The sequence below is a fragment of the Numida meleagris genome, chromosome 25 (assembly GCF_002078875.1).
Source record: "Numida meleagris isolate 19003 breed g44 Domestic line chromosome 25, NumMel1.0, whole genome shotgun sequence".
NCBI lineage: Eukaryota > Metazoa > Chordata > Aves > Galliformes > Numididae > Numida > Numida meleagris.
Genome location: NC_034433.1, coordinates 1555670 through 1575785, shown reverse-complemented (window position 1 = coordinate 1575785; position 20116 = coordinate 1555670). Strand labels below are relative to the sequence as shown.

The following is a 20116-nucleotide window of genomic DNA, read 5'->3' as shown; positions in this document are numbered from 1 at the left end:
CTCCCACCCCTCCCCGCTTCCTCCCCGCTGTCTCTGCTGAAATAGCGGCTTGCCACAAGCTGTGAAATGGAGGCTTGGCGTTTCTTGTTGTTGTTGTTGTTGTTTTTCGGTTGCAAAAGGGGAAGCAAAACGCCTCGACCTTGTCCTCGAGGCTCTCTGCTGCCCAAAATCTCAGCGCTCTGACAGACGGCCATGGCTCGTGCCTGCGGCGAGCCCGCCTGCTGCATGCAGTGCCAAACTGGGGTCTTGTGGCTGATCTCCTTCACCTCCTTCCTGCCCCTGCAGCCCCCAGATTTGCATGAACGGAACCCAGAGATGCTCCCGGGTTGGGGAGGGGGGTTGGTAGGGAGGGGGTGTTTGCCTCCGAGCAGGACTGCGTGCAGCGGGGAGAAAGTAGCAGAAAACAAGTGCTGGAATCTGTGATGTCAACTCAGACGATGCTGTAACCATCTCAGATCAGCACCAACATCACCGCCCGGGTTTGGGCTCAGAGAGAGGAGCCCAGACCTCATGCTAAATGATAATCAACATATTAAATAATGAGCAAATGTCCGTACTGCTGAGCAAACCTGGGGTGTTTGGAGCAGGGAGGAAGGGGAGGAGGGAGTTCAGGGGCAGGAGAAAATAATGCATGTTTCAAAAAATCATCAAGGTTGGTTGACTTGGGGGGAAATGGGGGCTCGTGTTGCAGCTGCAGCAGGCAGCTGGTGGTCGTGGCATTCTGCTGTGATGCTCAGAGGAGCCAGGGAGGGTCGAAGCCAGCAGAGCTCTGGTGTGGGGCTGTGGGGAGAAAACGCAGGAAAAGGAGAAAAACTGGGACAAATGCGACCTCCTCTCCTCTGGGCCTGGTAGAAAAGGGTTAAGCGAAGCCGTTGGATGCTGCAAGCCTTGTCAGGGTTGTACTATTTTTTCTAGTGCATAAGGAGAAGGGAGAGGAGGGTTGCACGGGAAGGGGAAATTTCCAAGAAAAGAGGGATCTGCAGCAATATCTGCACCTGAGGTGACGAAGAGAGAAACCAGCGGGCATACATGGCCTGCAGGAGGCTGAAATCTTTACCAAGGAGGCTCAGACCGCGGGGTTATTTTCCACCTGCCTCCCCTCCCCGGTTCTGTAATCCTGGCTCAAAGTAGACAAGTCGAGTCGGAGCCGAAGAAGGGAGGTTAGAGGATTTTTTTGTTTCTTTGGGAGGGCAAAAAAAGAACAGAAAAAAAACAAAGGGGGGAAAGGAGAGTTTGGATGGACCGCTCCGGCTCGAGCATCCCGCGGGGCGGCGCGGGGCGATCTCAAGGAGGAGCAGGGAGGCTGATGCGGGGATCGGAGCCCCCCCAGCGTCCCCCTGAGAACCGTAGCCCCACCGGAGCGGAATTCCCACGGGGGGGTGGGTCGGATGGGGGTTGGCTTCGGGGAGGATGGGGAGGGTGGGTGCGGGTCGCGTGGGTCTCGCGGCCGGGGATGCTCAGGGGGGAGCTTGGAGGAGGGGGAACCGAGCAGCGCTTCATCTCACCGATGAAACCGGAGCCCCCCGAGCCCCCCGCGGAGGCAGCGCGGTGCCATAGGGACCGGCGTCCCCGGGGCTCTCGGTGCGGCGCCGCAGAGCATCGCGGTGCCGGGGGCTGCGGCGCTCCCCCTCCGCCCGCCGCCTCCTCCCCTCGCTGCCATCGGGCGGCCCGGAGCGGAGCGGTGCGGAGCGGAGCGGAGAGGGACGCGGCTCTGCTTTTTTTTCCGCTCTCCCCTCGGCTCGTGTTGCGGTGCAGGTTAGCGAGGCGTCGGGAAAACAGCTGGCGGGGAGGAAGCGGCGCCGGCCCGGAGGAACCGGGGTTTTGCGGACGCTGCCTCCGAGCCCCCGGCAGCTTTCTACCTTCTCGCTGTTTTTTCCAGGCGATGCCACACCTCCCGAGGACACCGGGGACATCGGGTTTTGCTGAGCTTAGCACCTTCCCCCCGCCGTACCGGAGGCATCAGACAGACGCCGCTCTGCCCTGAAGTGCGGACCTGCACCGGCTCCGGAGGACTCTGTCCCTCTGTCTCTTTCTCTCTCTCTCTCTCTCCAGTCCAAACCATTCCAAGACCCGACTTCCACCATCTGGGAATCTCACCCCTTTTATGTCCCTTCTCCTTTTTCTACGATGACTCACCATTATTTTTAACTTTGAAGAGAGAGGAAATTATGGGGATCTTGGAAGCCTGTATTCCTCTCTAGGATTTCCCCAGGGTCAGATAATCGGTCTTACTAAGAGACACTAAGATTTGGCTTCTCCAGGTAATGTGATTTGTTTTCTGTGTGCCATGGCGCTTTGCAGAGAATGAGAGCAGCCGGGACACCAGCGGTCGAGGAGGGGGACTGCAGCGATCCGCGGGCAGCTTGCACCCAAATTCAGGCAGCAGAGCCCGGCTCGGGGCGGGCAGCTCGGCACCCGCGGCCCTATGGCCGGGGCAGGAGGATGGGGACGGTGCCGAAGTGAAAGCGGAGCCGTTAGGGTTACCTGGAGGGTCGTGCCGGATTGCCTGCTGTAGAATCGTAGAATAATCTATGCACGGTTGAATGTTAACCCTTTGCTGCATGCCTGGAAATGAGCCGAGCCCGCGCTGCCCCGCGGGTCCCCACACCTTCCGTAGGGCTGGATGGGGTTTTTCTTCCTTTCTCTTCCCTTCCCCCTCTGGTATTTTCTCCCCTTCTCTCTCTTTTTTTTTGATTTTTATTTTTAGCCAAAAAAAAAAACAAAAAAGTTCTGTTTTGCCAATGCCAGGTTTTCCGCGCTGGTTGCGAATAGGTGAGGGTTCCTCAGGTGTTTTCTCTCTTCTGCCTAATGGGTTTAGATGGGAGTTTTGAACTCCGTCCCAGAGAAGGCAGATTAACCCCCCGAGGACGGCGGTAGGCATGGTAGCGCAGGGAGCCGCTCTCCTCCCCCCAACTTTACTTCATCTCTCTCTTTCTCAGCAGGGGCAATTTCCTTTCCTTTTTTATTTTCTCCTACTTTCTCATCCCTTCGCCTTTTCATGAGACACTTCCACACCTACGTACCTGTCCTTCCGCAGGATAGTAGCCTTGCCCTGAGTCCGATCCCACCACCGGGCACTCGGAAGAGTTTAGCATAAGGATTTCCTTTCAACCCCAATATGACAGTTGCTACCGGAGATCCTGCAGACGAGGCTGCAGCTCTTCCCGGTCACCCCCAGGACACGTACAACCCCGAGACCGACCATGAATGCTGCGAGAGGGTGGTCATTAACATCTCGGGGCTGCGCTTTGAGACCCAGCTTAAGACGTTAGCTCAGTTCCCGGAGACTTTGCTAGGGGATCCTAAAAAGAGAATGAGATATTTCGACCCTCTCCGGAATGAGTATTTCTTTGACCGGAACAGACCCAGCTTCGATGCGATTTTGTATTATTACCAGTCTGGAGGGAGGTTGCGGAGGCCGGTTAATGTGCCCTTGGACATCTTCTCGGAGGAGATTCGTTTCTATGAACTGGGGGAAGAAGCGATGGAGATGTTTCGGGAGGACGAAGGCTACATCAAAGAAGAAGAGAGACCGCTGCCGGAGAATGAGTTTCAGAGACAAGTCTGGTTGCTCTTTGAGTACCCCGAGAGCTCGGGCCCTGCCAGGATTATAGCTATTGTCTCTGTCATGGTGATTTTGATCTCCATCGTGAGCTTTTGCCTGGAAACGTTGCCCATTTTTCGGGATGAGAATGAAGACATGCACGGCAGTGGGCTGAGCCACCCTCCCTACTCCAACAGCAGCATGGGGTACCAGCAGTCAACCTCTTTCACAGACCCCTTCTTCATCGTGGAGACGCTTTGCATCATCTGGTTCTCCTTCGAGTTCTTGGTGAGGTTTTTCGCCTGTCCCAGCAAGGCTGGATTTTTTACCAACATCATGAACATTATAGACATTGTAGCCATCATTCCCTACTTCATCACCCTAGGGACTGAGCTGGCTGAGAAGCCGGAGGACGGCCAGCAAGGCCAGCAAGCCATGTCCTTGGCCATCCTCCGAGTCATCCGCTTGGTGCGGGTCTTCAGGATCTTCAAGCTGTCCCGGCACTCCAAGGGGCTGCAGATCCTGGGGCAGACTCTCAAGGCCAGCATGCGGGAGCTGGGCCTCTTGATATTTTTCCTCTTCATCGGCGTCATCCTCTTCTCCAGCGCCGTCTACTTCGCCGAGGCCGACGAGAGCGAGTCCCAGTTCCCGAGCATCCCCGACGCCTTCTGGTGGGCCGTGGTTTCCATGACGACTGTTGGCTACGGAGACATGGTCCCCACCACCATCGGGGGCAAAATCGTGGGGTCTCTGTGTGCCATCGCTGGCGTATTAACCATTGCCTTACCCGTGCCCGTCATAGTGTCTAACTTCAACTACTTCTACCACCGGGAGACGGAGGGAGAGGAGCAGGCTCAGTATTTGCAAGTAACCAGCTGCCCAAAGATCCCCTCTTCCCCTGACCTAAAGAAAAGCAGAAGTGCCTCTACCATTAGTAAGTCTGATTATATGGAGATTCAGGAAGGTGTAAACAATAGCAATGAGGATTTTAGGGAGGAGAACTTGAAGACAGCCAATTGCACCCTAGCTAACACAAACTATGTGAATATCACCAAAATGCTAACCGATGTCTAGTCGCTAAAACCTAGTACCGTATTTAAAGCTGAAGTGGAACAATTGCAGATATTGAGTGCTGCTCTGCATTGTAGTTAACACAGTATTTTCTACGGTGTATATTTGGTTCTGCATGGGAAGCAATAGCTGTGTAAGTGACTTTTAACCTTTGATTTCCACACTGAGTAACGTGCGAACAAACAAAACCGAACCATTTCGTTTCCCTTCTGCCATCCCAGGCTCGCTGGTTCCCAAAGGTGCGGAGCGGTCCGAGCGCCGTTGCCATAGCAGGGATGCAGGGATGCTCCCCAGCATGGCCCCGTCCCCAGTGCCTGGCCACGAGCCTGGGGCTGGGGGAGGTCGGGCAGGGCTGGTCCGCTCATTGGAGGGCTCAGGTTTCCACCTCGGCAGGGCCAAGCGCGAACGCGTCGCCCCGGCTCGCGTTTCATAACGGAAAATGCTGCATGCTGCAATAGTTTCAGCCACTGCAGTATGCCAGTGAGAGGCCCAGGGGAGGGATAATTAGTCTGGCGGCACATTATTTATTAAGTCTTAAGTTTTCTATGCTAGGCACCGGGAGGGATGAGTAAACAAATCAAACGCTTGGATTCTATTGATTTATTCAGATGACACTTCCATCCACCACGATTTCCAGGATCACCAAAGACACCTCCACTGACACATTGAAAATGAGTTGGGAAAAAAAAAAAAAAAAGCATCTTTTTTATTATATCTATATATAAAACTGGAGCAACTATGCTGTGGCCTACAATATATTTATACTGCAGTGAAATTTAACCAGTAATACAGTACAGCTGCATGGGTATCTGTTGCATGAATCTGAATATTTAATACACACACAAATATATATTTTCTTAGTAGACTCTACAGTATTCATGTTTATAGTGTTTATAGATTCTCCAGTGGCTCGGAGGAGATTCGTGGAAGCTAAGATGTCTCTAATATGTGTAGAAACGGGATGGGGATGGCATGTGCTGACAACAGCTTGATAGATAACAAGGCAAAGCCTGAGTGCCCGAGCACCCAGCCCCAAGAGCCAGCTCCATGGAAGGTGAGCTGAAAGTTAAACACCTGCGCTCATTATGGGGCGAGTAATTAGTCATTAATCTCAGTGTCACGAGCAGAAAGCGCAGCTGATCGGGCAGGGCTCGAGGAGCAGGTGGAATGGCAGGTACAGGCTCTCTGGGCTTGTTTGGTCAGCAGTTTTCAGCCATTTCCCGTACAATTATCACGTGTGTGTGTGTATAGATATTTAGAGAGCGACTACAGGGCTGAATCCTCAGCTAACGTGAGCGCTTGGAGCCTCAGGCCTTCCTGGCTCAGGGGCCATGGATGTGACCTGTCCTGGAGTGTGTTTTGGGCTGGAAAACCCCTTTTCAATCATGTCGAGCCCTAGGGCTGTTGGTTTATTCCTGTACGGTGGACTGGATCCAAGCTCGTGCTTCCACGCCGTTGCTTTTGCTTTGCCTTCTCCCAGGGTCTCTTTGAGGGCTGTGTCGGGACGCGGACACCTCAGGATTGTCCCCGTTTCTTCTCTATCTCTGGTGTTATTTGGGGAGAGTTAGAGCTGTTTGTTCAGGGGTCTCATCTGCTTTGCCCATCCCACTTGGAATTCCTCATCTTTCCCCCATTGCTACCAAAGCCTGGGATGGGCCAGGCCAGGGGACGGGGACGCAAACCCCTGTGAGCCCCCAGGTGAAGGCATTTAGCAGCCCCTCCTGTCAGGGTAAACTGGGGCTGAATTTGGGCACAATCAGCGCTTTGCTGCTGCTGAGTGCAGGAGCAGGAGGGAAGCCCATGGTAGAGCATGGCAGCGAGGTCAGCCAGACCTTCCTGGCCTCCCAGGGGAAAACAATATTCACAACAATACAACAAACGGTGCTAGCGTATTCTACAGCAATGGTTCAAAATGCTGCTTGGGGCTGCATCCATCCCTCGTGCTGACCCTGCTCAGCCAGGTGGGATCGCTCATCTTTAATAAGTGATATTGATTCAGGCCTAGCTCTAATCACCCAGGGTGCTGAGCACCTCGCAGGGTTGGGTGCCTGCCCGAAATCTCGTCTCGTTGCATTGGGAACCCTCTCCTCCTCTTTGCTGCTGCAGCTCTGAAATGGGCATCTCTGAAGCTCACCAACACCTGCAACACACTCAGCGAGAATCAACGCAACTGAAAGCAATAAATCTCTCTCTGAAGCTTGAATGGGATGGCTGGGGTGTGATTCCCAGGTGGCTGGCCAGCCTCCATTGATCCAGCTCACTGCATGCCTATGGGGATGTGACTGTTCGCCCAATGGTGCCCGAGCACTGGGATGATCGCATCCTTGCTGTGCAGGAAAACACCAGCGCTCAGGGTGGGCTGCTATGGGTGATCTGAGAGGACGCTGACTTTGCAAAGTGCCTGGTTGCTTATATCTTGCAAGCTTCGGGCCATTCACCTCTTGGCATCTCTGGCCACGGATGGATCCTGCACCTTGTGCACTCACCCAGGCAGATGCTAAGAGGGAAAACCAGCCGTGGAGGGAGGGCATCTCTGCGCTGGCCCTGGCAGCTTGTTTGCAGAGCAGGGAGTGCCCAGATACGTGCTCAGATGGTTTTTTGGGGGGGCAGGAAAGGTCTGTAGGGGTCAGAATCCACCCATCAGGCTCCACGAAGCAGAAGTCTGGATTTCTCCTGCGCACGAAGAAATCATTCCCCTATAGCTTTTAATGGGATTTGTGCCTGCAGGTCGGAGCTCTAGTGCTATTTTGAGCTTTGCTTCTGACTCACTGATGTGATCTTGAACCAGTTTTCAGGAGGAGACTGTGATTTTTTTTTTTCCTTCTTTCTTTTTTTCTTGAGGAATTTGGTTTGAGAGCCTCTGGGCCTCTGTGGAGATGCTGAGCATCCCAAGCTCCCCTCAGCTTCACTGGGTACAAAAATGGGATGTGAAGTGGCTCAGATGGAGGATGCCATAACGCAGTGGTTGGGTCTTCCTTCCCTCCTCTCATGGAGCTATTGGCCATGGGTGGGATGGAGAACCAACGCTCTCCGCTCTGTCTGCTCCTATGGCGGTACCCAGAGGAGGTAGCACCCGTATCCCAAATCTTGACCTTTGTGCCATGGTTTTGGAGATGGGAAGTGGTGATTACAGCTGTTTTCTAACATCCAGCACGTGCCTAACCCTGTGAGCAGCCCATCAGCCCTTCAACATCCTCTACAATAGCTGCTAAGGGCGGAGCCTTGTCTTGGCTGAGTGCTGAGTGCTTTAGGGATGATGGGAGAAAATTATCAATATGGGCTGATGAGTTCTTATCAGGAAAACCGATCTCTGCAGCTTCGTGTTGTGTTGAAGTCCTATAAATCTGAACACTGAGCTATACCAAGAAAAGGATCTTTAGATTGGTGTTACGTGACTGTAGCATGTGGGTGTATAAATACGGGCATATTTGTGCATAAATACACAGAAGGAGAGAAAAAGACAGAGGAGGGGGAGGTATTTCAGGAAGGGCCTTGCTTTGTTATCAGATAATTCCTGGGTCAGCATTGCAATTGGTGCCAAAGTCCTGTGGCCTTTCTGGGTTCTCAATACCCTTAAAGAGGGGCCCAAGTGAAGGAGATCTGGATTGGGCCTCAGAGGTGGCACGGGCTCCATGCATCCCTGCATGCACCCCAGCAGCTTTTCAGTACCTCTCCTCTGGAACCCAGATCCTCACTGTGGGCCCATTGCTGGTATGTTTGTGGTGGTGCAGGGAAAGCCAACCAGAAGTCGAAGGGGTTTGCTGTGCTGTGCTGAGTGGATTTGTTGGGTTTGTTGGTAATTGTTGGGTTTCGGTTGCTTTGAACCATGCTGGGATTTTCGTCCCAGGGCTGAGGTGTGCTTTCCTTGGGGTGTGTGTTCATAAGGGATCTCAGTGGTTTATGTGGCCAGCGATCAGCGTTTTCTTTGGTCAGCATGCAGGGCTGGAAGGTGAAGAGAGCAGGATCCAGCTCCAAATCACTCGGGTTTGCTCCCAAAAAAGTCTACAGCTCCCTCTTCGTGCCCATGGCAGCACCCAGCACATCGCCTTGTCCCTGCCATCAGGGCCCGGCTGCTGCCCAGCTCCAGGAGCCCTGAGGGCGATGAGGGTTCTTGTGCCCATCCCTATCCCCATGGTCTTGGTCTCTCCATGAAATGATGGGTCTGGCTGCCCCTAGTCCACACCGTGCATGGAGAGAGGAAAATCCCTCGGCCTCATTCCCTGTTGGTGGGATGGTTGGCTTGGAGGAGCTGCTGGACATCAGGTGACGGCAGCCCTGTCCCGAGGGCCACGCGTGCATCGGACACCGTGCCTGGTTGCTCCAGGCCTGGGCATGGGTTGGTTGATTTTTTGGGGTTTTTTCATTCTTCTGTCGTGTATAAGACTGTAATTCTCCGTTTGCACTTGCTCCCTCATTGCTTGAGACTGCACTATTGTCCTCCAATGTCACCTACTAATCGTTGCTGGAAATGCAAGGGAAAAACAGGCACTGGAGCAAAGCCGTGCGTGGTGCCTGGTTTGAGTGAATCGATAGGAAGAGGAAATCCAAGAAGGACTCATCCTACCGATGCTGGAGCCGAACCTTGTGTTGCCATGGTTACGGGAGAAATGGGACCAGGAATGGAGAGAGGCCTATAAACTGGTAGAGGAGGACTCGTGGGAATTTCAAGTCATTTAACCATGCGTTTGCTAGACAAAAACGTAGACACCAGCTGTATCTGAATTGCACAGTGTGTATAGACGTTCCTGCTCTCATTGACGGCACAGGGGTGTCCCTGGGGTCAGGCACATCCACGGGCCAGGACACCCACGTCAATAGGGCCAACCATTGTATATAGGTATACAGATCTGTGTACATACATATTCCAAATGAGCATTTGCTGTCTGGTTTATCATGAGTGTATATAATTTATTCTTCACAGAGTATCACAGATTTTGTAAATATCGACACTAATTAAGAGGAAATAAATATGTATATTATTGAGGAGCTATTTTGGTATCTGTTCTGTGGAGGGTGGGGAGGGAAAAGACAAGCAAATGTATTTTGGGTAGGCTGGGTTATTACTGTGTGGATCTAAACCTTGAGAAGTGAAGGAAATTCCCTTCCGTGTGGAGCCAGGAGTTGGACTGGATGGTCCCTATGGGTCCCTTCCAACTCAGGGCATTCTGTGATGGAAAAATCAATGTGGGGTAAAGACCCACGGAAGGGGCTGAGCTGGGGGTCAGTGCCGTGCTTTGGGCTTTTAGCAAACCTCCAGCAAAGGGAGATTGCAATGGGGACTGAAATGCAAATATTGCATCCCAAAACTGCAGGTTCTCTCCCTGAAGGGTTGGGGGTGAGTTCTTAGTAGCAGGTCACCAGACTGGGCTCAGGTGTCCCTGTGCAGCCCCAAACCAGCCCAGATCCAGGTCAGTGTTTTCCCTCCCCTCACATCTCACTGGGACAATCCCAGCTCCCCTGGTGACACTGTGGGATCTGCAGGCAGAGACTTGCTATTTTTCATTTCTACATATTGGGGAAACACATTTTCCTCTTGTCCATGGTGACAACCCAATCTCTAAAACCCATCCTAAACACAGCATGGCTTACTTTTAGCTAGAAAATCCATTTCTTCTCCACGGAGGTAGGACTCGGGTCAGCGACGCGGCTGCAGCCCCTGTCACAGATCAGTGCTGCTCATGGCATCGCTCGCCAGAGAGCTGAGAAGGATTTGGCAGCAAACCCAGCGGAGCCAGCAACAGGTTGGAGCTCAGGACTCTGGGTTTCCCATGCTTCCCACCTCAAGCAGCCTCTGTAGTCTTGGATATACCCACAGAGGAGCAATAACCCAAGGGCAACCTCAGGAGCAGCGCTTACATTTATCCATGCTGGCCAGATGCACGTGCCAGTGGCACTGGAGCTGTTTTCAAGCCTTGCAGCCTTCCTGGGGCAGCTCCCTGCAGGCTCCAAGAGCCTCAGCACCCTCAGGTCTCTGTCCCTGGTGGTGCAGAGCTAGGCTGACAGCTGGGGTCCCTTTTGCCACCGAGGAGACATCCTGTCCTGCTCCGTGCCTCAGTTTCCCCACCCACAACACAGCTTGGGACCTGCAAATTGCAAAGCCGAGCCCAGTGCTGGGGCAGAGCAAATGCACCACTGGATGGAGGAACCCACAGTTGGATCATTTAGTAGGAAAGGAGGTGTCTGAGAGCATTCAAATACAGAAAAACCTTTGAATGTACAAAAGGTAAGACAACAGTTTACAAGTGAAATCAGCAGCATCCTCATCACAGTGCTCGCTGCCTTGCTGGTGGCTGCCCCATCTGGGCCACTCCGTGCTCCTCAACCCCATTTCTGAGCCCATCAAGCCCCAGCCCCCCGCTCCTCTCCCGGGCTGGCTGATCCTGGGCTCATAAATATCCAAACAGCGCTTGGTGCGAGGGGGTTGCAGCAGAGTCTGCTCTGCACAGCGCTCCGCAGGGATGGCAGGAGGAGGCGGTGAGGCGGATGCAGCAATTATTTTAAACTGCTGCTCTGCTGGCACACTGCAGCACCCTGCCCATGCATGGAGGATGCCGATGATGTCAGGGCGTGCATCGTCCTGCTTGGGCTTTTGCAGCCTTTCAAAGAGCGAAGGGTGGGGTGGAAGACCCACACGTTTGATGGAACCGATCCCCTTGGTGCTACCCGACCTACTTTCCTGCATGTCTTCTACTGAGCGTTGCTTCTCCACCTCACGGATCTGCTCCAGCTCATGAATTAAAGAGACCTTCAAGGCAGCAGCATGGTGATGCTCTTCATCCTGGGGAGGACCCCACCATGCCCCTTTGCTTTCTCCTCTTTGGAGACTCAAGCCCTTGGAATCCTGCTTGGTAACATCGAGGAAGGAAATGACCCATGTGCCAGGAAAGCTCTTCCATTGCTGCTTGTCCTGGGGAGCTCAGGTTTCTAAACCCCATTAGAGCCCATTGCACGCACCCCAGGGACGAGTGAGGATTTGTAGCTGCCCTATTACCAAACCCACTTCCATTTGGCCGAGCAGGAGCTTGGATCCTGAGAGCAGCTCCTGGAGTGGGGCTGCAGAAAAGCCATCAAAAAAAAGCTGACAGATGGGGAAGGGTTGGAAAAAGGGGATGGGAACATGGGACGCTGCCACCCTCCTGGCAATGCCCATCAGGAATTGCTGGGCATGCACCGACGTGTGGTGCTGGAGCACGAGCTGGTGCAGGATGACACCATCACTGCTGCAGTGCCTCGTGTTCCAGGTGGCCTTTGCTGAGCTGCTGGGTGCAAAATCTGCAAGTGTGGGTGTGCAAAGAGGGGCCCCCGCAGCCTATCTTTAGGTAACCTCCAGGCAAAGGTTTGGAGCTCGAGATGCACATTTATCCTGCAGCGCTGGAAATCAGGCCAGGTCCCTCTTTTTTTCTTCCCACTTTCTCTTGCTCCTTCGTCTCCCTCCTTTGCATTTGTGCTGGGTGTTGAAAAGCCTATTCCTGGGAGCAGCACTCATCCACACCCCGGCATGAGGTGCAGGGCAGGAGAAGGGGAGCTGCAGGCAGTGCCTGTGGGCTGCTTTCTCCATGAGAGCAATATCTGGGTGTACTGAAGAACCACAGATCTCCCCTTTTGCACATTCACCGCTGAGACTGGTGGGGCCCTGGGTCCACAGTGCATGAAGGCAGACAAGACAATGAGGAGGAATGCAAGGAACAACAGTCTTAAAACCAGAGCTGCCTAAATATTTACCCCCTGCTCCGGGGATACCCTGGTTGCATGGCACCAAGGCAGCACCCAGCTGCAGTCCTCAGCCCAGCGTGCTGGGGATGTCACATTGCCATGTGCCCCTCTGTGCTGGGGAGGTGCAAAGAGAGCCATAGGGAAAGTGGCTGTGCTTTTAATCCTAAAGAGGAAGGGTGGGAGAAGGTGGGTCTGCAGTGCCTGGGAGATGGACCAAAGGCTCAGTGACAGGTTTGTGCCCTGCTGCCATTGGGGCGAAGCAGGATGACAGCTCTCCCCAGCCCCAAGGAGCATGGGAGACGGGACTGATCCATGCACCATGAGTCCTTGGGCAGTTGTTGGTTTGTGACTTATTGAGCTCCGAGACTCCAGGCACAGCGGCAGGGTTTGCAACGAGACCCCAGGGCTGGCAGCAGCTTGGTGGGTTTGCTTTGCCTCTGCTTTCACACAGCTCCTGCATGGAGCAGAACTGCCTGGAGGAGCCGGAGAGCCAAGGTCAGCCAGCGCCTTGCAGCCACGCAGCAAGGAGCATCCCCCACATCTGCAGCCATCACACTCCTGCACCGACTGTGGGCAGGATCAGGCCCCAAGGACACGTTTTACCCAGCGAGAGATGAAGGTGGGGGCGGGCAAAGGAAGCAGCACAAACATCTTCTGCCAGGCATCTGCTCCCTGCCTGGCAAAAACTGCCAACCGAGCACTGTTTGAAAGCGTAGCCTTTCCCGACCTGGCGCGGGGTTGTCTTCCACTGTCCTTTTATCCTTGGCTAATTAAAGGCAAATCTCTGCAGAAGGAACACACTTCTTCACATGTGAGCGTTAATAACTAGAAAGTGGCTGCGAATGCTCCGAGGCAGCCGCGGAAATCCTGGGCAGAAATAGCATTTTTATCTCACAGCTTTGGCTCCGGGGATAATAAACTTCTGAGGTTTAGAAGGAGGCAACAGCAGATCCAGCCCCATATGGCTTGAGTTTACAAAAGGATCAGCCAAATGGACAGACTTAATTCCTAAGTCATCCCTGGGCAGGACCTTGGGGTGATGCTGAGGTCCCCCCCGGTCTCCTTATTCCTCACAGATGCTGCAGGGAATGGCTGCTCACCCCCAGGCAGCCCAAAGAACTTTATTCACAAATGTTTTTACATGTTTTCAGTTACTGCAATGCCCTGAGAGCCTTAGAGATGAAATGAAGAGTCGAGTGTTTGGTGTAGCAGCGCATCATTTCACGGCATCCAGTAAGACCGGCAAGAGGCAGGCACTGATAGCAACTATTCTTATTCTGATGATAACATTATGTGGCTCATACAGAGTGCTTTTCATTAGTAGCTCTAAAGTGCTTTATGAAAGAAGAGATTCAGATGTCTCCAACGTCTGCAGTGATTTCAGCAGAGGAGCCCAGCTTCGCGCAGAAGCTCTTAGTGCAGTTCTGGTTGCAGGGCAGGGATCTCTCTGCTCAGCTCCCAGCCACCTTCGTGGCATTTATTTATTGTTCAGCCTCTGGGAGCCTTCCTGCATGGCACAGCCCCAGGCTGGAACCTTTTTCCATAATTAACTCCTTTGGGAATCCCCCCGGCAGTCTCATTCCACCTGCAATAAACGCAACAGACTGATGGGAAACCCAAAGCTTTTTGCCCGTTTGTGCATTCCCATGATCCCAGCGCTGGTGCCTGCACTTGGAGCTCATTCTTTGGCTTCCTGCAGCGTGGGGGGGTCAGGCCGTGGGGGGCTGCCTTTGCCATTTGGTTCCTTTAGCACTGGGAAATGTCTATCTTTGTTGGCAAGTGCAGACTTCCAGCATCAGCTCCCCCATCATGGGACATACACAAGGATGCACTCCATGGAAAAACCACATGCAAACGCATCCATTAAATCCCATCCTCCTTGCCTTGGCTCAGCCTCAGTGCTGATGCTGCAGAGGAAAACAACTCGAAGGCTCCGATGGGTCCCAGGTGGGATTTTGCCACGCTGGCTATGGTGGGAGCTGTCACTGGAAGAACAGAGCCCTCGAACAGCTCCAAGAAGAGAAGCAAAGGCATCTTTGAAAGCAGCGCCTGTGCTGCTCTGGTGCTGTGCAGGACGAACAGGATGGCACTGGGATGCTCTGCTGGAGGAAGAGGGTTTGCTGCCCGGCTCCTCCCTGGTTTCTGCAGGGTCTGGGGGGCTCTGCTGTGTGGGTGCAGCTCCCACTGCTTCGTCCTCTCCTCCCCGCCAGCAGCAGCAGAACCGCCGGCTCAGCACAAAGCTGCAGCGTCGCGGCTCGAGGATTAGGCATTCGTTTGCCAGAAATAGAAAATTGGGGGAATGTGTTTTAGCGTATTAAATGTATTGCGAGCGGCTGCTGATGCACGGGAACATGACCGCCCTATCGATCCCTGTCCTCATCCTGCTCCCTCCCTCCCTCCAGCTCTGATGACCCTCGCTCTGTGACAACCCGAGGCCGTGATCCTATGACCGGGAGCTGGGATTTGTCACCGTGTTGGGGCTCAGGAGCCACGAGCCCCAGCTCCACCCCCTGCCCCACTGGGCTGCTCCCTGCCCAGGGCTCTCATCCTATGCAGGCGTCCCCAGGAGGACATCTCCATTTGCTCTCAGTGTCAGGAGCCCTGGTACGGTCATCGGAGAGAAAAAAGAAACTCCTCCTCGTGATTCATTTGGCTTAATTTAGCCATGTGCCTCGGGGCCAGAGAAGGCATGCCTTAGAAGAAGCCATTTTTCTGCATTGGTGGTGAAAGGAGCCAGGGAAACGAGCTGAGATGGATGTAGATAGCTGCTCGTGATGTAAGGGATGGGGCACTGATTTACAGGGCACCAGTGCCTGAAGTCCCCTTAGTAAAACCTGGCAGTGAGGAGATGCATGGGATGGATTGGCTTTGATTTGTGCAGAGAAACGTGCTCTTGTAAGGCACGCCTCTTCTGGCCTGAAGGTAGATGGCTGAATTAATGACTGGTGTAGAGGAGGCCCTCTCTGCTGAACACGGTGGTGCCCTTGGAAACGAGACCCCGTGAGATCCTCCTGGAGATGCCTCCTTATGCATGAGATAAATCCGCGCAGGAGACAAGGTGGTGGGGTGCAGGATCCCATAGGTGCCACCTCTCCCCACACCAGACAGGAGCCATCCTCTCCCTCGCAGCATTGTGAGAGGATCCCCAGGGTCCCGTGGCCACAGAGGGGCCAGCAGAGCTTTGTGGTACTCAGCACACTGCTCCCTGTGCTGCCAAGCTGCTCCAGCCCCAGCTGCACCTGCAGCCCATGGCTCCCCTCTGCCACAGCTCCAGTGCTCTGACCCAGCACACGTCCCTGGATTTACTCCAATTTTATGCCTGATGAGGCTCAAGCCTTACGTTGCCACTTAATGGACCTTAAAATGCCTAGAGATCCTGGCCCTCATCCTGGTCCTGCTTTCCTGGCTTCACAGAGGGTGACGTTTTGCTGCTGATGGTGCGGGTGGAGGTGCTCGAGTCCCGTAGAAGTTCTCCTAATTTTGGGTGGAGGCAGTTCCTATGGGTATGACCTCATGGTTACACATGCCCAAGCCAAGATGCTACGTCCTCTTCACCATTTCTGCCTGCAAGAGGATTTCCATGCCCAACAGTGGATCGAAAGGGATGGCGTGGGGGCTGGCGAGGCATCTGCAGGGAGATCAGGCTGAAGCCAAGCATTTCAGAGCAAGGAACGTCCTTCTCAGCATGTCCTGAGGATGTTTCCACCCTGGAGCAAAGCCACTCCGTTTTGGTGACTTCCTGCTTGTTTCATAAAAGCTTTGGGAAGGATGGGGAGATTTTCAGTGGCCTCAGGAGAGACAAGAAGTCTCGCATGGTCCTTCTCCCTATCGATTGGACCAAGTAAGACCTTCTTCTGAAAGCTGTTGCCTCGGTTGCCCATCTTTCCTCCAAAATCTTCCTGCACAGACTGCAGCTGGCTGCTGCCTTCAGCGGTTCAGCTCACGCTTGCAACTGCCACGTTCATACATAAATGATGAGCGGATTGATTAGTCACTTCCCTCCGACTCCAGGCCTCTCACCCTCAACCGTTTATTGGCTTAAATGGAATCTTTTCCCAAGCCTTCTAGACAGGACCAGCGTGCAGTCCCCCATGGGATGAAGACGAGTGTTTAAGCATCAGGAGAACCTCCTCTCCACCTCTTCCCCCTCCTGGCTTGGGCAGAGGGCTGGGTTTTACCTTGTTTCCCTGCTTCCCCATGGGGTCCCTTATGGCACTCGCAGACCCCAGGGGAGGGATGAAGAGGAGGCAGTGGAAGGGTGGGCGACCCACTGGGGATCACCCTGCACCTGCAATGGATTTGCACTGCTTTGTGGCTACGCATCATCTGATTTTATTCCAGGTGGTAAGGGGGGGATGCTGGGGTGTGCTCCCATCAATGTTCATCTGTTCTCAAGTGGGGAGAGCTCCTAACCCCCAGCCCCCACCACTGCCCCCGTCCCCCCACATGCCACATTTGCACCCTCCTTGCTGCGATGCAGCTGCAGATTCCTATTTAGAGAAAATCTATAAACCGCTCAGTACAGAGCGAACCTGCCAGCCTTCCCGCGGCCTTCTGCAGCAAATTGATCAGGGCTGGATCCTGCCGTTCTTTTTGCCTTTTTCTCTCTTCTTCTTAAGCCACCTGAGACCACCCCATGGCAGCACCCAGCACCCTGAGGGCCCCATCCTGCTCCACCTCATGCCCATGCCTAAGCCCAGTGGGGTCCCCCATGAGCCCTGGGGTTTGGGGACGTATCCCTCTCACTTCAGTTCCAGAGGTGGGGAAAGTGACCAAGAGCTGACCTGAAGGTTGGCAGTCAGTTCATCTACATGTTCTCCTTGCCCTCCGCAGGCTCCAAAATCGGTGGGTATGGCTGGAATAAACCAAACAAGGAAAGCCAGCGATGCCAAGAAGCTTGCAGATCTGAATCCCAACCTCAGAGGGAGGAGGAAACCATACCCAGACAACCTCAGTGTGCACCTACACCCAGACAACACCAACGTCTGGCCAGGACCAGGCAGCTGCTGTGGCCACAGAGGCTGCTGTAGAGATCAGAGCCATTCCTGAGCAGGGAGCCTGGGGAAATGGCTTTTTTTTTTTTTTTCACGCTGAAAAACGATGACTCATTTACTGAATGCCTTTTCTTTTTTTTTCTCTTCTGTTTCTGTTGTTGTGGAAAACACATTGTTTTGATGAATATCTTGGCTTGGGAATGGGGATGAGGAAAAAGATGCGAAGTTTTCAAAGCCTCCCATTGGGAATTTGTAAAATGAAATGTCACTTTTTCTAGGGGAAGAAGCCTCCAGATGTTAAATCGGTTGGGAAAAGGCTTGTAAAAGGCAGCATTGAAGAGAGCCACTTGGCTTAGAGCAACACTTGTTCCAATCTTCAAATTGCAATTTCTCTGCTGTCCCAAACTCTGATTCTAGAGAGGCAAAACAAAACCCAAATTGCACCCAAAGCGGGGGGAGAGCTGTTTCCAGCGCCAAACTTGTCTTAAAAGAAAGATGATGGGGATCTGTTGCCAGATTTGAGTCTTGCACCACATGCACACCCTCGTATGTGCAGGGAGAAGTGCAAGAATGAAGGGCACTCGGTGCATTTAAAACCACTCTTGCAAAGCTGCAGTACCCACAGGTATGGGAAGGGCTGCAACCTACTGAAGTGGGAGAAGGTGCTTGGGTACATGACAGCTTCCAAGGGAACCACTGCTCTGCAAAGAAAAGAAACTGGGAGGGGTTTGGTTGCTGAGAGCATCCCTGCTTCCTGCAGTGCTCCCAGTTCGACATATGGACCCACACCCTAAATACCCCCAGAAATCTGCACCCCACTTCCAGGCTGGGTGCTGCATGGGAAGCTTGGAGATGGCACCGGGCTGCGTGTTATTTCAATGGCAGACGTTGTTTTCTTGTTTTCCAGGGAGCCGCAAGCTGGAGCAGGGGAGATTTTCTTGTTGATTTTGTGGCCCTTACAAATTCATGCGAAATTCTGAGGTTTTGAGCCAGGGGACAGCAGAGGAGTTGAGGGGAGGAAAGCACTGAACGCTGAGCAGTGCCATCTTTTCCAAAGAAAACCCACCCTTTCCTACGGTGGAAATATCACCCTTTCCAAACTGCCCTTGTGTGGGTACGCGGGAAGGCTTGGATATGTTCTATCTGATGTAAATCCATTTTTTTTCCCTGGGGCTCCCTCGGCCCTGGTGCACACAGAGCCAAGGAAATGTCCCCTCCTGTCCCCTTCCCACCTCCTCACAGCAAACCACGCGCCCGCTCTGCAAGGCTCCCCTTCGCCCTCCCAAAGTTCAGCTCTAGACATCTCGGTGCTATTTAAATATTTACAGCAGACGGTGGTAAAAAAGATTGAGGCATGAATTATTCACGGCCTCGCTTTTATCTTGGCCACGCATTCGGATTTTGCAGAGAGGATTCCTCCGGTTGGGAGGGGATGCGCTGAGCAAAGTGCTGGAAGAAGTGGGGAGGGAAAGGGGGTTTCGGGGTGAGCCCACGCATGGGGCATGGTGTAAGGGAGCTGGCATTGGTGCAAGATGCATTTTTCCCCTTGCACATCTTGCTTGGCACAGCTGGCCAGCAGGAAATGCCTCCGGATTTGAGTGCCCCCATGGGCACGTTGGAGCTGTCCAGGTGCTTGGGTGATGCAGGACCCCGTGTATGGAGCAAGGCACAGCTCCAGGCTCAGCACTGTGCCTGTTCCTGGGGGGGGGAGGTGGAAAATTCAGGAAGCTCTGCATCCTCCTGAGCTGCCTCTGCTTTGGGCATGCCTGGCACAGGGCCATTGTGTAGCCCAGCCTGCGTGGTTTGCGAGGCAGTGATTTTCCATATAGACGTGGTTTCCAGCAAATGGGGAATGCACTGAGAATCCCTCCACATTCTTGTTTGTCATGAGTAAATTATTGGGGTGGCGTGGCCCCAAAGATGCTCGCGGAAAGCAAAACTCCACCTCCTGCAAGATGCTTTTCCTGAAGACTCAAAGGATTCCTTTGAGGCAAAAATAAGAGAGTTGAAAAATCTCTATTGCAAAATGGAGTTGGAAAATCCCCTTTGGCCTGCCTGTCCCTGGCAGGACTGCCCCCAGTGCCCAGAGCTGCTTGGTCTGGATGTCTCCCAGAAGGGAATATCCCATGCAGGGCTGCAGATGGGAATGGGTAAGATGATGCCAATCTTCTTGTCTGCTCTGCAAGGAGCCGTATTTGCAAAACATCGTAATTTGCAAAGCTGATAACCAAGCAAGGCAGGAGTATGCTTGGCCAGTGAGCCATGCTGGCTGCAGCAGCTTGCAAAGGGCAGGACATCCCTGGCCCTTGGCTATGCTGATTTGCACTGCAGGAGGATACGGCCCTCTCCAGCTTTCCAGGCTGTTGCATTTCATCTGTCTGCAGTGGGAGGCGTGCAGTGCTCCGCAGCCACCGCCACGGGGACGTTTGATTTGCAGCTCTGTTGCCTTCTCCATCCCCAGCAAAAGCAAAATTAAACTCGGGTTCCTCAGCTTCCAATTCCCTGCGAAAACTGGGCATCCTTGGCAGAGCAGCACGAGGGGAACGGGAAGCCAGGGAGATGCAGTGTGGGGGATTCCTCCTCCTTGCTGTGTTCTCATCCTTTCAGCACTGGGCTCAGCTCCCACAGCCCCACTGACCTCTGTGCCAGCAGCAATGCCTCCGTGCCTCAGTTTCCCCAAGCCTGCCACAGCCTCTCCTCAGTGTTCCAGGGATCAGCCTTGCTCTGCGTTGCTATCAGTTGCTTTCAGCCTTTCCTAGGAGGGTGTTTCCTTGCATACACCCCAGGGGAAAAT

The 20116-nt window shown here is 53.6% G+C and overlaps 1 protein-coding gene across 4 annotated transcripts in view; it reads left to right on the top strand.

Moving 5' to 3' along the window:
* Positions 1–9601, top strand: part of KCNA2 (potassium voltage-gated channel subfamily A member 2) — a 9821-nt gene extending 220 nt beyond the window's left edge. The window contains exons 1-2 of one of the 4 annotated variants that reach the window (XM_021376909.1): positions 823–1160; positions 1880–9601. In XM_021376909.1, the coding sequence (XP_021232584.1) occupies positions 3119–4618 (1500 nt within the window). In that variant the 5' untranslated portion in view covers positions 823–1160; positions 1880–3118 and the 3' untranslated portion in view covers positions 4619–9601. The other 3 variants (XM_021376911.1, XM_021376910.1, XM_021376908.1) reach the window with 3 other exon arrangements.